This window comes from Salvia splendens, chromosome 17, assembly GCF_004379255.2.
Source record: "Salvia splendens isolate huo1 chromosome 17, SspV2, whole genome shotgun sequence".
NCBI lineage: Eukaryota > Viridiplantae > Streptophyta > Magnoliopsida > Lamiales > Lamiaceae > Salvia > Salvia splendens.
The window spans coordinates 2,798,052-2,816,061 of record NC_056048.1 but is presented as its reverse complement, the minus strand read 5'-3'; the positions used below and the strand labels follow the sequence as shown (position 1 = coordinate 2,816,061).

The 18,010-nt window shown below is 39.5% G+C and overlaps 3 protein-coding genes across 5 annotated transcripts; 2 read left to right on the top strand and 1 right to left on the bottom strand.

The window, feature by feature from the left end:
* Positions 1–373: 373 nt before the first annotated feature.
* Positions 374–7,919, top strand: LOC121774617 (B3 domain-containing protein Os07g0563300-like). 3 transcript variants are annotated; one of them, XM_042171480.1, is made up of 14 exons: positions 374–766; positions 1,847–1,928; positions 2,037–2,135; positions 2,799–3,135; positions 3,245–3,575; positions 3,810–3,903; positions 4,851–5,025; positions 5,346–5,425; positions 5,848–5,947; positions 6,043–6,248; positions 6,524–6,576; positions 6,693–6,806; positions 6,901–6,971; positions 7,040–7,919. In XM_042171480.1, exons 1-14 carry the CDS (start codon positions 651–653, stop codon positions 7,723–7,725), a joined length of 2,544 nt encoding a protein of 847 aa, XP_042027414.1. In that variant the 5' UTR covers positions 374–650; the 3' UTR covers positions 7,726–7,919. The 3 variants fall into 3 exon arrangements, with proteins under 3 accessions (XP_042027414.1, XP_042027415.1, XP_042027416.1); XM_042171481.1 differs by lacking the exon at positions 2,037–2,135; XM_042171482.1 differs by lacking the exons at positions 1,847–1,928; positions 2,037–2,135 and having other exon boundaries at positions 628–766.
* A 3,147-nt stretch (positions 7,920–11,066) lies between these two features.
* On the top strand, positions 11,067–12,555 carry LOC121775439 (syntaxin-125-like). The gene is made up of 2 exons (XM_042172521.1): positions 11,067–11,515; positions 12,075–12,555. The coding sequence occupies exons 1-2, from the start codon at positions 11,067–11,069 to the stop codon at positions 12,553–12,555; spliced, it is 930 nt and encodes a 309-aa protein (XP_042028455.1).
* A 3,872-nt stretch (positions 12,556–16,427) lies between these two features.
* Positions 16,428–18,010, bottom strand: LOC121773522. The gene is made up of 2 exons (XM_042170400.1): positions 17,339–18,010; positions 16,428–17,022 (listed from the first exon to the last, which is right to left on the bottom strand). Exons 1-2 carry the CDS (start codon positions 17,934–17,936, stop codon positions 16,688–16,690), a joined length of 933 nt encoding a protein of 310 aa, XP_042026334.1. The 5' UTR covers positions 17,937–18,010; the 3' UTR covers positions 16,428–16,687.

The window sequence follows — 18,010 nt, the reverse complement described above, 5'->3', positions numbered from 1 at the left end:
AATTATGCATTGTCTTGTTCCGATTTGTTGTATAAAGCCAAATTTCAAATTTAAAAAAAAAAAAATAATTGAACCGGCGAAACCGCCGGTTCAAAAACCGGAACCGCCAAAACCGCCGGAAAACTGGCGATTCCGAACCGGAACCGGAACCGCCCGGTTTTCGAACCGGAACCGGAACCGTGAAATAGCCTCACGGTCCGGTTCCGGTTCCGCTTCCGCCAAAACCGGAACCGGCGGTTCCGAACCGGAACCGCCGGTTTTCGAACCGTGGGCAAGTCTAGTCACACTCACTTTCCACACAAACACACATTGTAATCTCTCTCTCTCTCTCTCTCTCTCTCTCTCTCTCTCACACACACACACACACACACACACAACAAAAACACACACACTTTCTTTCTCTATCTAACACCTTCACCCCGGCCCTCCTCCATCTCATAATGATATTCAAATCTTACTTATGTCTTTTTTGTCGCCTTTTCTCTCTCTAGCTTCGCCTAGGGTTTTGCGCTTTTATAGCTCACTGCATACCTGAGCTACGCAAATTTAGTACTCAATTTATTCCTCGAGCTAACACAGAACCAGAACACTTACCATTTCGTTTTTTTGGCTACTTGCGGATACAGAAAATCGGCCTCTTGTTAGGGTTTATGAGTGCGACGATGGAGGTGTGCTTCAATTCGAACTGCAAAGAGTCGTCGGAGAAGTGGAAGAGAGGCTGGCGCCGCCGCACCGGCGAGTACGCTCACCTATGTGATCCCTGCGCGTAAGCGAGTTTTGCTCCTCCATTTTTTTTCTTTTACTCCTCGTTGTTGTTGATTGAATTACAGTATTTGTGAGTCGTTTGATGTTTGACCTTTCGAATTTATTCCATATCTTGTTGTGTGTTAAAAAGTTCTAATTGATATTCATTTTCTTTTGATCGTGTTCTAGTATGCGGCTGATGGTTGTTTGGCTGAATCTTTTGATATAACCTATTGCCAGATGTGAAGTCCATTAATTTAGAGCTAGATTACTGGCTTGACATTCTAAAAAAGGGGAGTTAAAAGGGGAAGATATTTTAGAGCGAATGGCCATTGCTGTTAACTTAAATTGTTTTTGCTGCTAGCATTTTACAATGTGGTTTACATTACCCCAGGCTCTGCCTGTGAGTGTGAACTGGGTATATTGATCTTGAAGACATGTTGCGATTCCAACCCAGGACCTTCTCGTCATGAAGTTGCCTTTTAATTTACTAATTCACCCTAAGTCGTGAGTTTTGAAAGGAAAAAAAAAACTCTTAGTACCTGCAATTATTTGTTCTGTTCAGTTGAAGTAAACTCTACTTGGCATAAGTGCTATGATAAAATTTGTTCTGTTCAGTTGATAAAAATTATTTGTTCGTACTATTAGATGCATAACGTGTGCAAATAAGAGCTACTTTTGACGCAATCCTTTGATCGTGTTCTAGTATGCGGCGGATGGTTATTTGTTCTGTCCAGTTGTAGTCAATTCTACTTGAAATCTCATGGAAAATGTTTTCAGAGGTTTCCTGGAAGAAGTGGGTTTTGATTTTTTGATGGAGCTGATATGATAAGATTTAAATCATATCTAATCTATTCAAATCCTAAGTAATTAAGAATAAGTATAAGTATGAAGATTCTGCAAAATCATATCAAATCCTATTATCTCGTTTGCATCCAAATCCCATTCTGTATCATGATATGATTGTTCCCAACTGGATTTTGTGTCAAATATGACACCTAAGTGGGTTGTTGTATCATGATGGGCTCTATGGCTTTATACTTGGAAGAAATCTATCTCATCATGATTTTCTTTCAAATGATGTAACATAATGTATGTGTAGTTCTGCTTATGAGGATGGGAAATTTTGTGAGACATTTCACACGAATGCTTCAGGGTGGAGATGTTGTGAGTCTTGTGGAAAGGTAACTTGCTAGATTTCTACATCGACTTCAAGATGTAATTTTTCCTGACATAAATAGGCTTGATAATTTGATGTCCTTCTCTTGTCAATTTTGGATTTCCTCATGCAGCAAATACATTGTGGATGCATAGTTTCATTCCATATGTTCGTACTATTAGATGCAGGAGGAATAGAATGCCTAACGTGTTCAAAAAAGAGCTACATTTTGGTACCTTATAATTTTCCCCTCTAATTTTCTTTTATGTTATGTCTATTTGTTACCAGTTTTACTATATTTGTTTTGCAATCAAGGCTAGAATTGTATATAGATAGTTTCACATGGAAATTATTTTAATGTGTCATATCTTTTCTGAACCATTTTAGAGAACAGATATGCATTCTGGATGCATTTGAATGCTCTTTCAATAGAAGGTTTCCGTTGCTTTTTCTCTTTTCCTTAGTTGTTTACACATAATTGATGCTTGATCTGTTCACAGATTATCCTTAAAACATTAGTAATTACTAATTAGTTGAGTTTATACCCAAGTACATCATTAATCTGAATGTGTCCTGCATGCACATTAGTATTTATCTATACATGGTATCGAGTCTATTGACCACCTGGGACCTGGGTGTTTTGTCTAATATTCTCTATGAGTGTCACAAAAATGTGCTCATTGGTTTGGAATTCCTTGGATAACCATAAATAAGTGCTGTGAATGGGTTTCTCCTCAAAAAAATTAAAGTACTCCCGATCCTGAAAAGTTGAAACTGAACATCACAGCAACAGAGAGCACTTGCTATTTCACCAAACCAAATTTGATGCTGGCATATTCTTTTGTTAACTCATTTTGGATATAAGTCACTCATGTAATTTACCTTTTCCATATAGACACCAAATCCAGCATGGCCACCACCTTTGCATTTCCTTCCTTCGCATCCTGAAAGAATGAAAGACATTTCAATGAAAACATGGAGTGGCATAGCAGCCTCAGGTCCAGTTCCATGGCATCAGGCTCCCTCTTTGTTCAACGGTCCTAGTATCCAAGCTAATGACCAACTGAAGATGCCCTTCGAAGTAGATGTGTCTGATGGGATTGGCAGGTATGGCCTTTCTGAGAGATTATCTATGGCTTCACCTGAGATGAAACAAGAGCCCTCGTGTGAAAGATTAGCTAATGGAAAGATGAGATTTGGCCCACCTGAAATACTTCAGAATGGAAATATTGGTAATATTTTGTACTTGTATTAAATAAAGGGTTTTGGCCACTACAAAGTGTAGCTTGGGCTTAGCATTATATGTTCTCTGTTAAAAAATGTTTTCATTTCTGATTCAAGGACTCAAGGTGAAGGAGCAGTATTGTCCATTCACAAGTGATTTTATGCCCATCTATTCCAGAAATGATACTTCTTCAAACCGAAGTTTGGGCGTAGCTTCTTCATCCAAAAATGAAACAGATGATACTCCAATTTCGTCTATTCTTTCACAATCACCATCTGTCTCGATTACTGTGGGAAAACAGGTGTTCAGTTCGAGTGGATTGGATTCATGTGGTGAGGGTCAGATACGTACTGAGAAGTCTCGAGGAGATGTGCGAAGCCGAAATCAGTTGCTTCCTCGCTACCGTCCCCAGATAACTAACGAAGAGCTTCAGAAAATATCTGGAGAGTATCCTATGGTTGTAGCAGGTCGCATTGTTTTCATTTTATTTCTCAATGATCACGACAAAACAGTTTATTAGTACTCATGGATTACCTGTGCTCCTAAATTGTTAGTATCAGCTTGTAAGACTTGCACAAATCATCTTTTCTTGTCGTTATATGTTGCCTGACCTGACACTAACCTTAAATCACGTGCATTTTTTCAATTTTACTCAGAGATTTTACCTTAGCTTATTTTTAGTTTAAAATGTATTACCCCATTGTTCGAGAAAATGTTAACTGCAAGTGACGCTGGACGGATTGGGCGCTTAGTGCTGCCAAAAAAGTGTGCGGAGGTGAGCACTCGTGCATTCAAGGCCTTTCACCAACTTCAACTCATCAAACTTTTATGTTCAGAAGTTTCTCTTCTAGCTAAACTATGATCTGTTGGTTTTGCAAGACTGCCTTAAGCATTAGTTACCATTGTGCAGCATGTAGGTTTGAACAATTAGTACACATACACCTATATACTTTAGCTTATAAATTGAGGCCTGGTATTTGCTGGCATGTTCCAAAGCCTTGTGGAATAATCTGAACTGGCATCTCTCTGAATGTCTCAGTCTATAGGGGGAGAATAATTATTTTGCTACTGGGTAGCGTAGATTGTTTTCTAAATTCAACAGTGGTTTCTATAGTATTTGTTGAATTTCATTAATTTGAAGTGCAAAAACTACATGCGGCAATCCATTTTCAGTCTGAACTTGATGCTGATATTTCAGTTCCTCATGATTTTGAGGCAGTGAGTTGTTGGAGTGGGTTAGAGTGCTGCTTATACCGCTTTTATAAAACTGTAGCCGGATATGGTTTATGCCCTTCTCCAGACAGGTCTTATCTTTTCAACCTCCCTGAAGAAATCAGAAAGGTGCAACGTAGGAAGCAAGTTTTTGTCTGCTATATTTGTTTTCTTGTTGAGAAATGAGGTTCCTGAAGCTCCAAAGAGAAGATGTGTGTAGAAAATTAAGAGGATTCCTCATGGGTTGGTTCTTCCCGCAATTTGGTGTTATTAGATGAGTCACAGTAAAAATATTTCTTAAGTACTATCCATTGGCATGAAAGAGATAATTTGAAATGGTCCTGGTCCTTCACTTAAGGGCTAGGGTAGAACATCTTTATGCAATATTCAAAAAAGAAAGGACACAAATGAAAATTTACATTTTCCAAACACTTTGCAGCTTTTATTCAATTTAGCCCACACCTGTACAGGTTCCTTGTAACAAAGTTTATTTCATTGGTGACTGGACAGGCTTATTTTCCATCAATCAATCAAGCAGAAGGGTTACCTCTAAACGTCCAAGACATTAAAGGGAAGGAGTGGGTTTTCCAGTTCCGGTTTTGGCCAAATAACAACAGCAGAATGTATGTCCTGGAAGGAATAACTCCTTGTATACAGTCAATGCAACTACAAGCTGGTGATGTTGGTAATCTTTCAGTACCACCAAATGCCATTTTATTGTCTTTTCCTCTGTGCTATTTGACTTCTTTTGCGGCCTAGAAGTTTTTCTTCTTCTGGATTCATTGCATCATTTTTATGGGTGCATCATATCTGTCAACCACTACCACCATTGATGTGTCATATTGTTTTTCTTTTTATGCCTTCACCTTAGCTGCTTGGTTTGACATGCTGAGTTTCTTGGTTTCTTTCAGGGTATTTTCCTTTTTATTGTTTATTTGCATATCCATGATTCAGTGCTTCATTTTTTGTCTTTGAATCACAAAATGACTCGAGGACATTTTCCAGTAACATTTAGTAGGTTGGAGCCAGAAGGGAAGCTGATCATGGGTGGCAGAAAGGCGTCAGTGGTTCCATCATTTGATCAGGTATGTCCTTCTCCAAGTGCTTCTGCATCCTTTCATGTTGGCGCATACGCAACTAATAATTGCGTGAAAGGACAAAGCTACATAGAAATTTTTTACTCCCATATTATGTGGGGTGGCAGTGGGGCTGCATGAACTGATTTTTTCACTACCCCAATTTGTTCACTGTTTAAGCTACTCTAATTTTTAGTTCAGTGCTTGTCTAATTGTTGGCCCACTGTTATGATCCCAATATCACTTTAATGTACCAACTCAAGTTAGTAATTATCCTACAAAATATTTATAAAATGAAAAATTACTTTATTGCAATTTGCAACTGAAAAAAAAGTCATGGTCATCCTTGAGAAAAAAGGAAATATTTTTCTTTATCCATTAAAATCAATATAAATTTAAATGTGTATCATATCATTTCTCTCTGATCACAGGGAGAAGTTAATGTGATAGGGAGTGAAACTTCAAGCCCAGGAGATGCTAATGCTAGAAATAAATCTGCCGACATTATTTCTGTAAATGGTCACATGAAAGGTAAATCTAAGTGGCACGTGTGTGGTCAGCAACGGGATCAAATCAGAGATACATCAAGTACTTCTGTGAAATTACTGAACTTGGGTTGATTGCAGAGAAAGTACTTGAAGATAAACTTGTCATTCCTGCTAAGCGGAAGAATAATTACATAAATGCAAAAAGTAAACGCCTTAGGATTGAAAATGAGGATATGATGGAGCTGAAGCTCACCTACAAGGAAGCTCAAAGCCTGATTCGAGCACCTGCAAAAATTGTTCCGTCATCTTCCATTGTCGATGGGTGTGAATTTGAAGAATTTGAGGTACTTGGGATCTGTATTTAGAAGTATCTAAAAAATTCTTTAGCTGTTGTTTTATTTCTAACGGATGTTTTTGTCTTTTGTTGCGTCTTCTTGCCTTAATATTGGTTTTGCACTTTTAATCTGGGCCTCAGATTTTGATGTGATATATTTCTCACTCATTGCTTTTATATATTTACAAAAAGGTTGTATGAGTTTTTATTTACCATGCCGATACTATAACTTTCTGCACTCTGGCTTCATCATCATCATCTTGATTGGATTCGGTTCTTTTTCAGGAATGTGAGCCAGTTATTGGGAGGCCTACTCTTTTTGGAATCGATCACTCTGGGTATGTGTCTTAGCTTATGAGCAATAGCATTATCACAAGCCAGCTTTAACAGAGGTGAGAAGTGAGAACTATAGTTGCTTGTAGAAATGTTAACACTAAGTTATTTCATGTGTAAGTGAAAAGATCCAGTGGGTTCAATGTGAGGACTGTTTGAAGTGGCGTAAGGTCCCTGCAAATGCTCTTGTTCCTTCAAAGTGGACCTGTTCGGATAATGCATGGGACCTTCACAGGTTGTCAGACCTTTTTTTATGTTCTGAGTTCCGGGCCTGTGTCATGTTACTTACTTCACCGGAACCTTAGTTCTTCCATTTATTCGTGTATCAGATCTACGTGTTCATCTGCTGAGGAATTAACTAACATACTGCTCGAACAGCTGTTACCTGCCATGAACAAAGGTAGTCTCTTTTCTTTCTTGTCTAGCACTGTTATGTGTTTCACTCTAAAGTTTTCAAACTATGAGCAGACCCTAGAAATAAAGAAGAGAGCTCTGAACGGGATGCAGATGTAACCGTTGCTGTGGAAGGACACGATACACTCGCTAATTCAACTATTCAAGGGGAGGGAAAGGGCCTCATAGCTTCTTCAGAAAACAGAACAAAACACCCGTGTCATAGGCCTGGCTGTACATGCATTGTCTGCCTTCAACCTCCCAGTGGGAAAGGGACCAAGCACGGGCACTCTTGTGACTGTGTAGTCTGTACTCCCTTGAGGTATCGTTTTAGAACCTTGATGGAGAGACTGGAAAAGAAACAAACCGAACCCTCATCTTCATCTCAGACCTCACATGAAAAGGAGCTGGATGTTGATGCATGTGTTGGCAGCAGCACTGTAAAATGCAGCTTAAATGTGGAAGAGGTGCCGAGCTCGAGCCATGTAGAAGAACCTAAAGGAAGAATATCATCAGCCTCGCCTTTGAAAGGTCAAATAGACCTTAACATCCAGCCTGAGCGAGAGGAAGATTTCTCACCTCGCTCAGATTGTGGGGTCGTGAAATACTCTCAGCCAGGTTCGTCGGATAGATTTTTCAGGCAGCAGCAGCAGCATAGATCGTTGGAGTCCGATGTGATCGGGAATTTGTTAGGGAAGCAAGAGGGTGTGGGGTGTGTGAATATTATAGGTTGTGTGGCGTTAGACAAAGAGAGTGGTTAGATGAAATTGGAGGAAGAAAGAGTAGTCGAAATTTTGGTTGGATTGGCTGGGTAAAGTTGTAAGTATAGATTTAAATGTAGGAGATAGGCTTTTCAGTTTTCACAGTTGCTGTTATCGTATTTTTTTGCACAACTGCTCTGTAATTATTATTCTTATATTTTAAGGAATAGAACGCAGCAACTATTTTCTTTCCACCATGAAATTTGAACTAGGGATTATAGAAAAAATCATGAATTTGAGTAATTTTAAAATTCAGTTTGAAAATTTTATAAAATTTAAATTTGTCAACAGCAATATATTTTGTTTATTTTTAGCTAGACAATCTTTTTGTTTTTATTAACAGACGACATTGTCTATTTATAGGTAGTGGCGTTCAAGTATGATTTTATGGTTGTGATACAAAATTAAAAAAATGCGTTGTGATAATTGCGGACAAATACGAACATTATAGTGGTACTTTATTTTTCTAATAATTATTAAAGTTGCGTAACGGACTCAGAATTTGACAAAAACATTATGAGTTTTATGACAATTGCCCTTTGAAACTATAACAAATACGCACTTATCTACTTAATCCATAAGAAAATATTTCGATTGAGTACAACCGGTGGCGGTGGCGGTGGCGGTGGCGGTGGCGGTGGCAGTGGTCGTCGTGGTTTGTTCTTGAAATACTCTCAGTATAATAAGCTCCATCGTTATACATTAATTTTCATACAATATAAAATGTTTGTTCTTGAAATACTCTCAGTATAATAAGCTCCATCGTTATACATTAATTTTCATACAATATAAAATCCCGTTAATAGAATATTAAGTTATTTATTGTTTATACTAAAAATAAAATGATCCTTTATTGGTGGACCAAATAAATATCAATTACTAATATTTTTATTCCCGAGTGATAATTGTAAATTGGTTCTGAGCTTCTCACCAACGGTTTTAACTACCTAATTAATATTTCCAACGCGGAGAAAAGCATGGAACTTCCCAAAAAAAGCCAATGTAAAAACTCGAAAAAACAATGTCTCACTCCCATTCCCAAACTCCTCCATTCCTCATCCTCTTCATCTTCACCTTCACCTTCCGTGTCATCGGAGATACGAGGAAAATCAACGATGATCCATCCCCAAACCTCGTTCTAATCTCGAGAGGGACACTGATACGATGATGATGATGATGATTATTATTATTATTTAGTTAGTTAGTTAATTATAGATTTGCATATCTTTTCCATATCTTTTGTCTTGCTCATTAAGTTAGTATCCACTATTATAAATAGTGGACATTGTTATTCATATTATTCATTCAAGAAATATCAATTATCCTTCTATTTTATTTTCTCTTATTCTATTTCCTTTCAAACGTGCAAAACGCACAAAACCCTAATTTTGACGCCGGATTGATCGACGGGCAAAAGCTCCCGCGACGTTCGACGTAAAATCTACGAGTTAAGGAACTTCATCCTTAACAATTGGTGCTTTCATTGAGAGCTCTTCCTCCGAATCGCTGTCTACATGTCGTACGGCTACACCGGATATCAACTCCGGCAGGCGGATTACCACACATGGCAGCCCGTACCTCAACCCCTGCTCCATCCGATCAGAGCGTTAGATCAACAACCATCATATCCATATCCACACGATGGGAGACTCCACCCACAACACCATCCCTACCAAGCCCGTCAACCCACTTCTTGGGACCCGCCATGGCTGCGCCAGGAAACTGCGTGTCAGCAACCATCATCCTACGAGACAGATTTGTACTCGCCACCACCGCCCTCTTGTTGGGACCCGCCAAGGTTGTGCACGCAGCAGGGATACTCTCAGCCTTATCAACCGCCTCAGCAGCCACACCACACCTCGCTCAGACAACCCACTAGTTGGGATCCACCTGCCTACTGGGAGACAACGGGACAACGCCCCTTCTACGAGGTCTCGGCATACGATCATCCGCTGCCCCCCAACCATAACTCAGGATGGAATCAACCCGCGCCGCAACCACCTTGTCCATCCACCACCACGGCACATCTGACTCTCGCACAACTTCAACAATTGTTGGAAGCTTGCTACAGGATGGAGTCTCACCTTGTTGCAGCCAACCGACGCATCGACAACATGCTTCCTCCCGAGCTGCCTGAACCTGCGCAGTCCTACGGCTCTCAAATTTTTGGGTTTGGGGACCTCGTTAAGCACCTTCCTCCATCAGGAAATAGCAAGGCTTCACCGGGGCCGTCGGATTTAGTCCCCTACGACTCATTGGCTCCGCCGCAGCAATCGAGTACAACACCACCACCCTTTGCGCTGCTTCCCGATACCGCCCTCGAGCCGCCGTATGCTCTGTCCAAGACTTCAGTTGGGAATGTTTTAGAGTGCAATAAGAAAGAGATTGTGATTCTTGACTGTGATCGAGTCGAGGAAGGATTTGATGATTCTTCGGAGAAGATTCTACATTCTTCTTCTCGTTTTGGTGGAGTTGAAAAGGTTGAGAAGATAGAGAAGTCCAGTCCGGATTCCGCACGTAAAGAGAAACCGGTTCACGGTTGCATCGAGATTCAGTGCGCGCGACAATTGAATGCTTCTCGATTCAAGATTCCCCAAGTCCAGATTGGTTTGGGTAGTTCCATTGTGGACAACGCATCGCTGAAATTATTGAGTGATTCATCTCATGTCAAGATTGTCGCAAGTATGAATCATCGATCAACATCGCTTGACGCCGATGCCCGGTTGATTCCTCCGCAAAATGACACTCTATGCTTGAGCATTCATGGACGCATTCACAAGATTTTAGAACCGAATTATCACGTCCATAAGGGTCATCCCTTTGTGATTTTTGATGGAGATGATGCAGAGAGACGCCCAACTATTAGGTGTATGTTTGATCCAGGAGGATTCCTCGACGCTCATCGTTGCTTCATGGTTCCCACCTTGAGGACAAGGTGGATTTCAACCGTGGGGGAGTTGATACGATGATGATGATGATGATTATTATTATTATTTAGTTAGTTAGTTAATTATAGATTTGCATATCTTTTCCATATCTTTTGTCTTGCTCATTAAGTTAGTATCCACTATTATAAATAGTGGACATTGTTATTCATATTATTCATTCAAGAAATATCAATTATCCTTCTATTTTATTTTCTCTTATTCTATTTCCTTTCAAACGTGCAAAACGCACAAAACCCTAATTTTGACGCCGGATTGATCGACGGGCAAAAGCTCCCGCGACGTTCGACGTAAAATCTACGAGTTAAGGAACTTCATCCTTAACAGACACACATCCCCCCAATTTCTTCTGGAAACCCAACTCTTTGTTTCGTTTCCAGAAGAAAATAAAAAAAAATGGAGGGAACAAGTTCCTCGAAGATGCACGTGGCGAAGGCAGAGGCGGAGGCGGGGACGGGGACGAGGAGGCAAGACTCCTACTGCCTCGAAATGTTCTCTGTGGAAGTCGAAAACATGAAGCAGGATCTGACGGGTCTGGAGAATCTGTACAACAGCCTCTGCGAATCGAACGAGGAAATCAAGAAGGCCAAGGATTCGGCGACGATGAGGGCAATCCGGGCCCGGCTCAACGACGACCTCGACGACCTTTTCAAGCTGGCTAAGCAGATCAACAAGAAATACGAGGGAATTGTTCGGGCTAATGCGGCACAGCGTGGCTCGGGCGATGACCAGGCCCGGGCCGGGATGATCTCGGACCTCGTTGACGCGCTCCATGGTCTCATGAGGAGATTTCAATCGCTTAGGGGTGAGATGGAAACTGATCATAGGCAGATCATTGAAGCCAAGTAAGTATCATTCCCTATTTCATTTTAATTAAGAAATCTATGCATTTGATATGAAGTGATAAAATGGGTAAATATTGTAATTCTTTTGACTAGCTGGATAAATGAGGAATCATTATTGATTTTCTTTAGGAAAAATTGATGAGATTTTATAGTTTTATTATTGTCCTTGTTGATGTATGTGTTTGAATTGATACAATGTTGATTCTAACACATTTATTAAGAAAGATTGAAATTGCATATAGAAAGGAAAATAAAGAATTTTGTCTATAGAAGATGGTTTACGAAAATAAAGAATTTTGTCTATAGAAGATGGTTTAAGAAAATAAAGAAGAAAAAATGTTGGAAATATTTCTTCCATAGCATAAAAATAAATTACTTTTATCATTTTGGTCTACCCCATAACTTCTATTTAGGAATTTTTTTTCTCAAGTGTGCCTATTATTTACTAATAATACTTCAATTACTTTTTCTTTCTATCCCTCTTTTAATTACCAATTGCACATTAAAACTCGTACTGTTTCGGAAGTTTCTAACGTGTTATTTCTATGTCGACAATAAGGTTCTTCATGATCACGCGTGAGAAGCCGACATCCGAGGCCATCGACAACCTAATCGCGAGCGAGACGGCGAGGAGCCCCCTCCCCCACGCCACCCAGGAGCACGGGTGGGACCCAGTGGCCGAGGCTGTGGCGGAGATCCAGGAGCGGCGCGACGCCATAAGGGAGGTCCGTAGGAACCTCATGGCGCTGCACCAAGTCCTCCTGGGAATAGCCGCGCCGCCCACCTCTGCCGATGTCGGACAGGGGCAGGGCGGCGGTAGCAAACCCACTGCGGCCAGAGATACGGCGGAGGCTACACAGCCGGCCGCCGCCGCGACAGGAGGCGGAGGAAAGGGCGGCGGGATGGGGGCCCTTAATGATTACGAGAGGGAGACAAGAAATCAAGCTTATATTGCTATAGTAATTGCTTTGGTGATTATCATAGCACTAGTCATCTCCACTATTAGAGTGGATATTGCATTGGAAAATACCGGTCCATGAATTTAATGCTACACTTTGGAAATTATTCTTCTGCATTATATATATGATGATTGTAATATTTATATAATAGCATCCGCAATGGCGCCCGTCCCGGCGGACGTCCGATTGGCATGTCAGACGTCTGCGCGGGACGGCTGCCATTGTGCAAGGGTGACGGGGATACGGACGTCCGCTGCGGAAACCGGAGTTCCGCGCCGTTCTCGGGACGTCCGTCGCGACGTCCGCCATTGCGTTGACCCCCACGGAAGTCCGCGAGGACGTCTCGATTATTTGATTATTTTGTTTGAAAATTCTATAAATATTGTCTGAAACGAAACATCGCGTATCTTCTTGAAGCATTGCGTCTCTTCCATTTCTTAACTGAATTTAACAGTTTTTTAAGGTGTTTCAAAAATTACAAATCAGTCCTTCGACTATCAGAAATTATATTTTCGGATAAATTTTCTACACAACTCAACCCCTGCCAGGGGCTGCCGCCCCTTGGACCCCGCAACTTGGGGGCGCTGCCCCCGAACCCCCGTTTAATCACAATGAATTCAAACAAGCGTGCACTCCGCACTTCCAAACTTATATGGTGTCTCATTATGATAATATTGATCAATCAAGTTAATCCAATTACACTAAAATAACCAACAGTATCTCTCTCTCTCTCTCTCTAAATACTCTTCTTTCGAAGATAAATACTTTTAATAATTATGTATGTTTTTTGTACTATGTATGTTTTTTTAAATAAAGTGGTTGCAATTTCTCCGTTTTTGTGTTGAAATTTTAATTCCGTAAATTGTTTAATTTGGTGAATTTGTGAATTTTTATTATTGTGGGAAGTCCGTCGGGATGTCCTTGGGGATGTCCGCCACTGTGCAGTGAGAAATCCTTATGACGTGGCAGTGCAGTGGGAAGTCCTTATGACGTGACAGGAGTTATTTTTGGGATGTCCGTCGGGACATCCGCACCACTGCGGATGCCCTAAAAATGGTCTTCTTTAAATTCTTCATTTCTTTTTTATATATTATCAAACCGATAAAATACCTTATACCTTATGATGGAGTATTATTTTTAATTGAAGTGGAAATGATAGAAGGAATTCAAAAATACAGAATATATTATTCATAATTTCTAGCTACAAATTTATAATGGAATAGAATTAAAGCACCATAAGAGATTATGTATAGAATGTTATATGAGCATCGTTAAAGCACCACTTAGCTTTTTTATTCTTGATTTTGGCATGAAAATCAAACAAATTAATGAGTTTTCATTGAAGATCATGTACTAACATTTAGATCGAATGGCTCAATGAAATTATTTTAATACATCAATATAGTACTATTTATCAATGAAATTACATAGATATCTCTATTTTATCCAGATAAATATGTAAAAAATTTTACTACTACTATTTAGCTTTTAATTTGGTTTCTACCATCAAATGAAATGCGAATAACTCATCACCCTCTCCTTGAAAAAAGATGCACTTCCTATTCTGTCTATTCTGTCGGTGCCTGAAACAATTTTATCTTCTCCATATTACTACGAAAAATAGGATATTGTAATAGTCAACTTTGAAAAATGAGATGCGCTTATTTTCAAGTGTGACACTTATTTATAGACGGAAAACAGTATATGTACATGATTTTAGAATTAATCAACTTGAATTATTTGCTCGTGGCATCTAGAAATCATAGGATGGTGAATAATTGAGGCAGAAGCACTTCCTATGTGGTGATTGAGTCGGTTTGTGTTGGCTAATAATCATATAACAAGTCGACATTACTCCTATTTCTGAAATAAATTATTGGGATGACATAGATAAATTGCTACGTTGCCCAATTAATCAAATGATATAATATATAGTTCAAACGAAACAATGATGACCTTTTTGGAAATTTTTCAAGATTTGATTTTTCTTGATAAGCACTAAGCACCTAATAAAATCATTAGTTCACCGTCCACGACAAGCTTAGCCTAATCCTTAATAGTATTAGATAAGAGCCTTGGACCAGTATTTGTTAGAAATAATGGGATAAAATTCCCAAGCCATATACAGACGGTACTCTAATTATTACAATCGAAGGAAAATAACAACAAAAAGTGGAATGAAAATTACAATAGAAATAATAAAACAAACCAACAATAAGTCGAGTCGAGGGAAGCCCTATTTGCGCAAGACAAATTACACCCCGGCTAATGTTCACGGGATGGCATATTGCTCCCAAAGATAAAACGACTTCCTCCTAGCGTGTAGAAACACCTCATACCCGCTAGGCACCGGCAAACTTGATGGGGTTCCGAGAATCGAGCTATGCAATGCTCCTATATGCACACTATGATGTAGAGAGCTAGAGAGAAGAGATAATAAATTTTGTTGCTGTGTTTTCCATCTATAAATCCATGCCTTATGTAGGCTAGAGATGGAGACATGAAATATCATGACATTAAGACACTGCATAAAGAATTTGAGGGTTACTCATTGTGAAAGGCCAAAGGACTTAGCCACATGAAAGACCAAAAGCCTCTTATTTTAACACGTTTTCAACAGTATTAGCCAAACTCTTCATAGAATTTAGACCACCTAATTTGAATTAGCTTGGTATTCAGTTGTCCAAATTAACTTATGTCAAGATTAACAGAGATTAGATTAGTTTAATGTTATTTGAAATTAATTTTGTCATATCCCAGTCGACTTAGATAAAAAAGCCAAGATTGATCCTATATGTCTATAATATTGTTTCAAGATTAAGTATCGGATCATTTATATTTATCAGTTAAATAATTTTCATAAGATCCAATAATTCTTCTAATCATCGAATTTAAAACCATCTTAGAGTAGGAGTTAATTTTTTACTATATTATAAGCAGATGGTGAAGCCGCGGATTGAAGTGGCGAGCTAGAGTTTAATCGAAATTATACACTACGATTTAAATAGAGAGAAGAAAATAGAATGAGATCATGTATATATACATTCATTTTGATATAAAACCATGATAATGTTTAATGTGAACGAACGAACCAACATGTATTATCCTAATGGGAGAAAAATTAGTTAAAACTAATTATATACTGTATCTATTTATGTACTAGTTATCACGTGTCAATCGTTAAAAAGAATAATTAAAATAAAAACATAGTGAGGTACAGATATACTATTAGAGGATACTTTTAAAAGTATAAAGCTAAGCAAAATAGACATTTTGGATTGGAGATTGTCCCATTTTGTGCAAAGTGATACTTCCTCCGTCCCAAGATAAGCGAATGCATTTCTTTTATGCACGAGATTTAAGGAATTGATATTTAAAAAGTTAAAATAGAGAGAATAAAGTATGAGAGAGAGAAAAATAGAGAAGTAAAGAGTGAATAAAGTAAGTGTAGAATAAAGTAAGAGGAAAGATTTTGTGTTAAAGAAGGAAATGACTCACTTGTAGCGAGACATCCTAAAAAGAATATGACTCGCTTATCTTGGGACGGATGGAGTATAAAATTAAAAACAATAACAATTGATCTTTAATATAATTAATTCAATGATTTAAGCGTTATCATAAAATGGAACAACATTAATTAATTGGTAAAATGTGATTTATTAGCCCTATATCGCGTAACATACACGCATTATAATAATGTCAGATATAATTTCGAAATAGGAGTCCTAAAAGGGTCTTTAAAAACATGTTGAATTGATGGCGTGACACTAAATCAAGTGGAATAAATTAATTAAATATTTGACTTTATATACACGAGTCGGCAGTCAGCACCGTGATCCTTTTTAATTTTTTTCCCTTCAATTCTGTAAAAACGTCGTATAATATTGACCAACAAAGTTCGGTATTAGGCTAACAGTCATTAATTATTAGATTTATACGTAGAGAAGTAAAAGTTAATCTCGAATATTACCTCTCATAATCTCAGATGACACTTGACAGCCATGCAACACATATAATATTATACACAAACATTTTTTTCTGTTAACCTGTAAACTTCTCTAACCAAAGAATTTCATACTATCTTCTAAAAAATTAAAATTCCCATCATAATTAACTGTGATTCTTTTTTCGAAAAGAAGCTATCTGCATTTTTTTTAAAAAAAGGCAAAAAAGTGAAAGAAAAAGGAAAATGCGAATCTGATTGGAGGTGAGACTATACTCCACGATTGATCATCTCAAGGAATTGCTGTAGCGATTCCTGTCGCTGCATCCTCATATCCTCGTTCATCTTATTGATGAACGCCTCCACTCTCCGATTCAGCTCGTCCTGCCCCAGCGACGGCTCTTTCCTGATCCTTAGCGGCGGCGTCTCCGACTTTGGCACGACGGCGACGTGATCCATGGCGGGAGACGCGTGCTGCTCAAACGTCTCGGATTTCTTCAGGTGTCTCGTGAGGGGCACGTGACGCCCCTCGGTTATCATCTTCCACGTGCTCTCCAGCGTCTCCTGCTTCTTCGGCCGAGCAACCCGCCGCAGCGCCCTCGCACCTGCAATTGATCAATCCATCAGTTAATTATGATTACACAAAATTGCAATTAATAACGTTTTCATGCTTAATCACAATCGAATTCAATGCTGTTGAATTTTGTGGATTCCAAAGCTTGGAACAAAGCGAGAAACGTAGAGATCGTGGAAATTGAGCTCTGAATCGCGTAACAACAATTGCATGTTTAATCGCAACTCATGCCGTTAAATTTTGTGGATTTGGAAGCCTAGAACAAAACGAGAAACGTAGAGATCGCGGAAATTGAGCTCTGAATCGCCGGAAATAGAAGATACAGTGAGATTTTAAAGTGAATTTACCTTCGGGAGGAGTTCTACTCGGCTTTCGGTGCACGAATCTGGAAGAAGCGAGCGGTTTCTCCCTCGCCAGAAAGAGCGATTCTAATTGAACTTCCGGCGAAAAACTCTCGCGCATCGGCGGAGTGTAAGGCAAAGCCGATTCATCGAACTCATCTTCAGCCTCCGCGCGAATCAAGCGTAGATCGTCTACTTCCTTCGCGAATTCAACCTTCGAACCGTTCACCACCACCGCTTTCAAATCCACTACCTCCTCCGCCACCGGCTCCGTCGCGTCTGCAGCTTCGACATTCTCCGGCGGAGAAATCGGTTGGAAAATCTCGGCCGGAGGCGTTACGGCCGAGATCAAGTGATCAGATCGAGCCGCCGCAAGCTCGTTGTGGCTCTGGTTGAAGTGAGACGACGCGACGATGGTGATGATGATGGCGTTGATGATTATGTACAAATACGGAGGCTTCATCCACGACAACACGACCGACCACAGCACCGGAAAGCCGTCGACGGCGGCCGGAATCGACAGCTTCAGCGCAATAGCTGCGGATAAAACTCCAGCTGATATCAGAATCGTCCTCATCGACATCCAATTATTCATTGATTCCATAGCTTTCAATATAGCTAGCGATTGTGAGTAATTTAGAGAGAGAAATGGAGAGTGGTGTTTTGCTGGGTGAAGTT

Coding starts and splice junctions, on each gene's coding strand:
- LOC121773522 (XM_042170400.1), bottom strand. CDS start 17,936: ATGGAATCAATGAATAATTGGATGTCGATGAGGACGATTCTGATATCA. Junction 17,023..17,338: donor GAGTAGAACTCCTCCCGAAG/GTAAATTCACTT, acceptor GATCAATTGCAG/GTGCGAGGGCGCTGCGGCGG.
- LOC121775439 (XM_042172521.1), top strand. CDS start 11,067: ATGGAGGGAACAAGTTCCTCGAAGATGCACGTGGCGAAGGCAGAGGCG. Junction 11,516..12,074: donor AGGCAGATCATTGAAGCCAA/GTAAGTATCATT, acceptor GTCGACAATAAG/GTTCTTCATGATCACGCGTG.
- LOC121774617 (XM_042171480.1), top strand. CDS start 651: ATGAGTGCGACGATGGAGGTGTGCTTCAATTCGAACTGCAAAGAGTCG. Junction 1,929..2,036: donor GTTGTGAGTCTTGTGGAAAG/GTAACTTGCTAG, acceptor TTCCTCATGCAG/CAAATACATTGTGGATGCAT. Junction 6,972..7,039: donor GTTACCTGCCATGAACAAAG/GTAGTCTCTTTT, acceptor AACTATGAGCAG/ACCCTAGAAATAAAGAAGAG.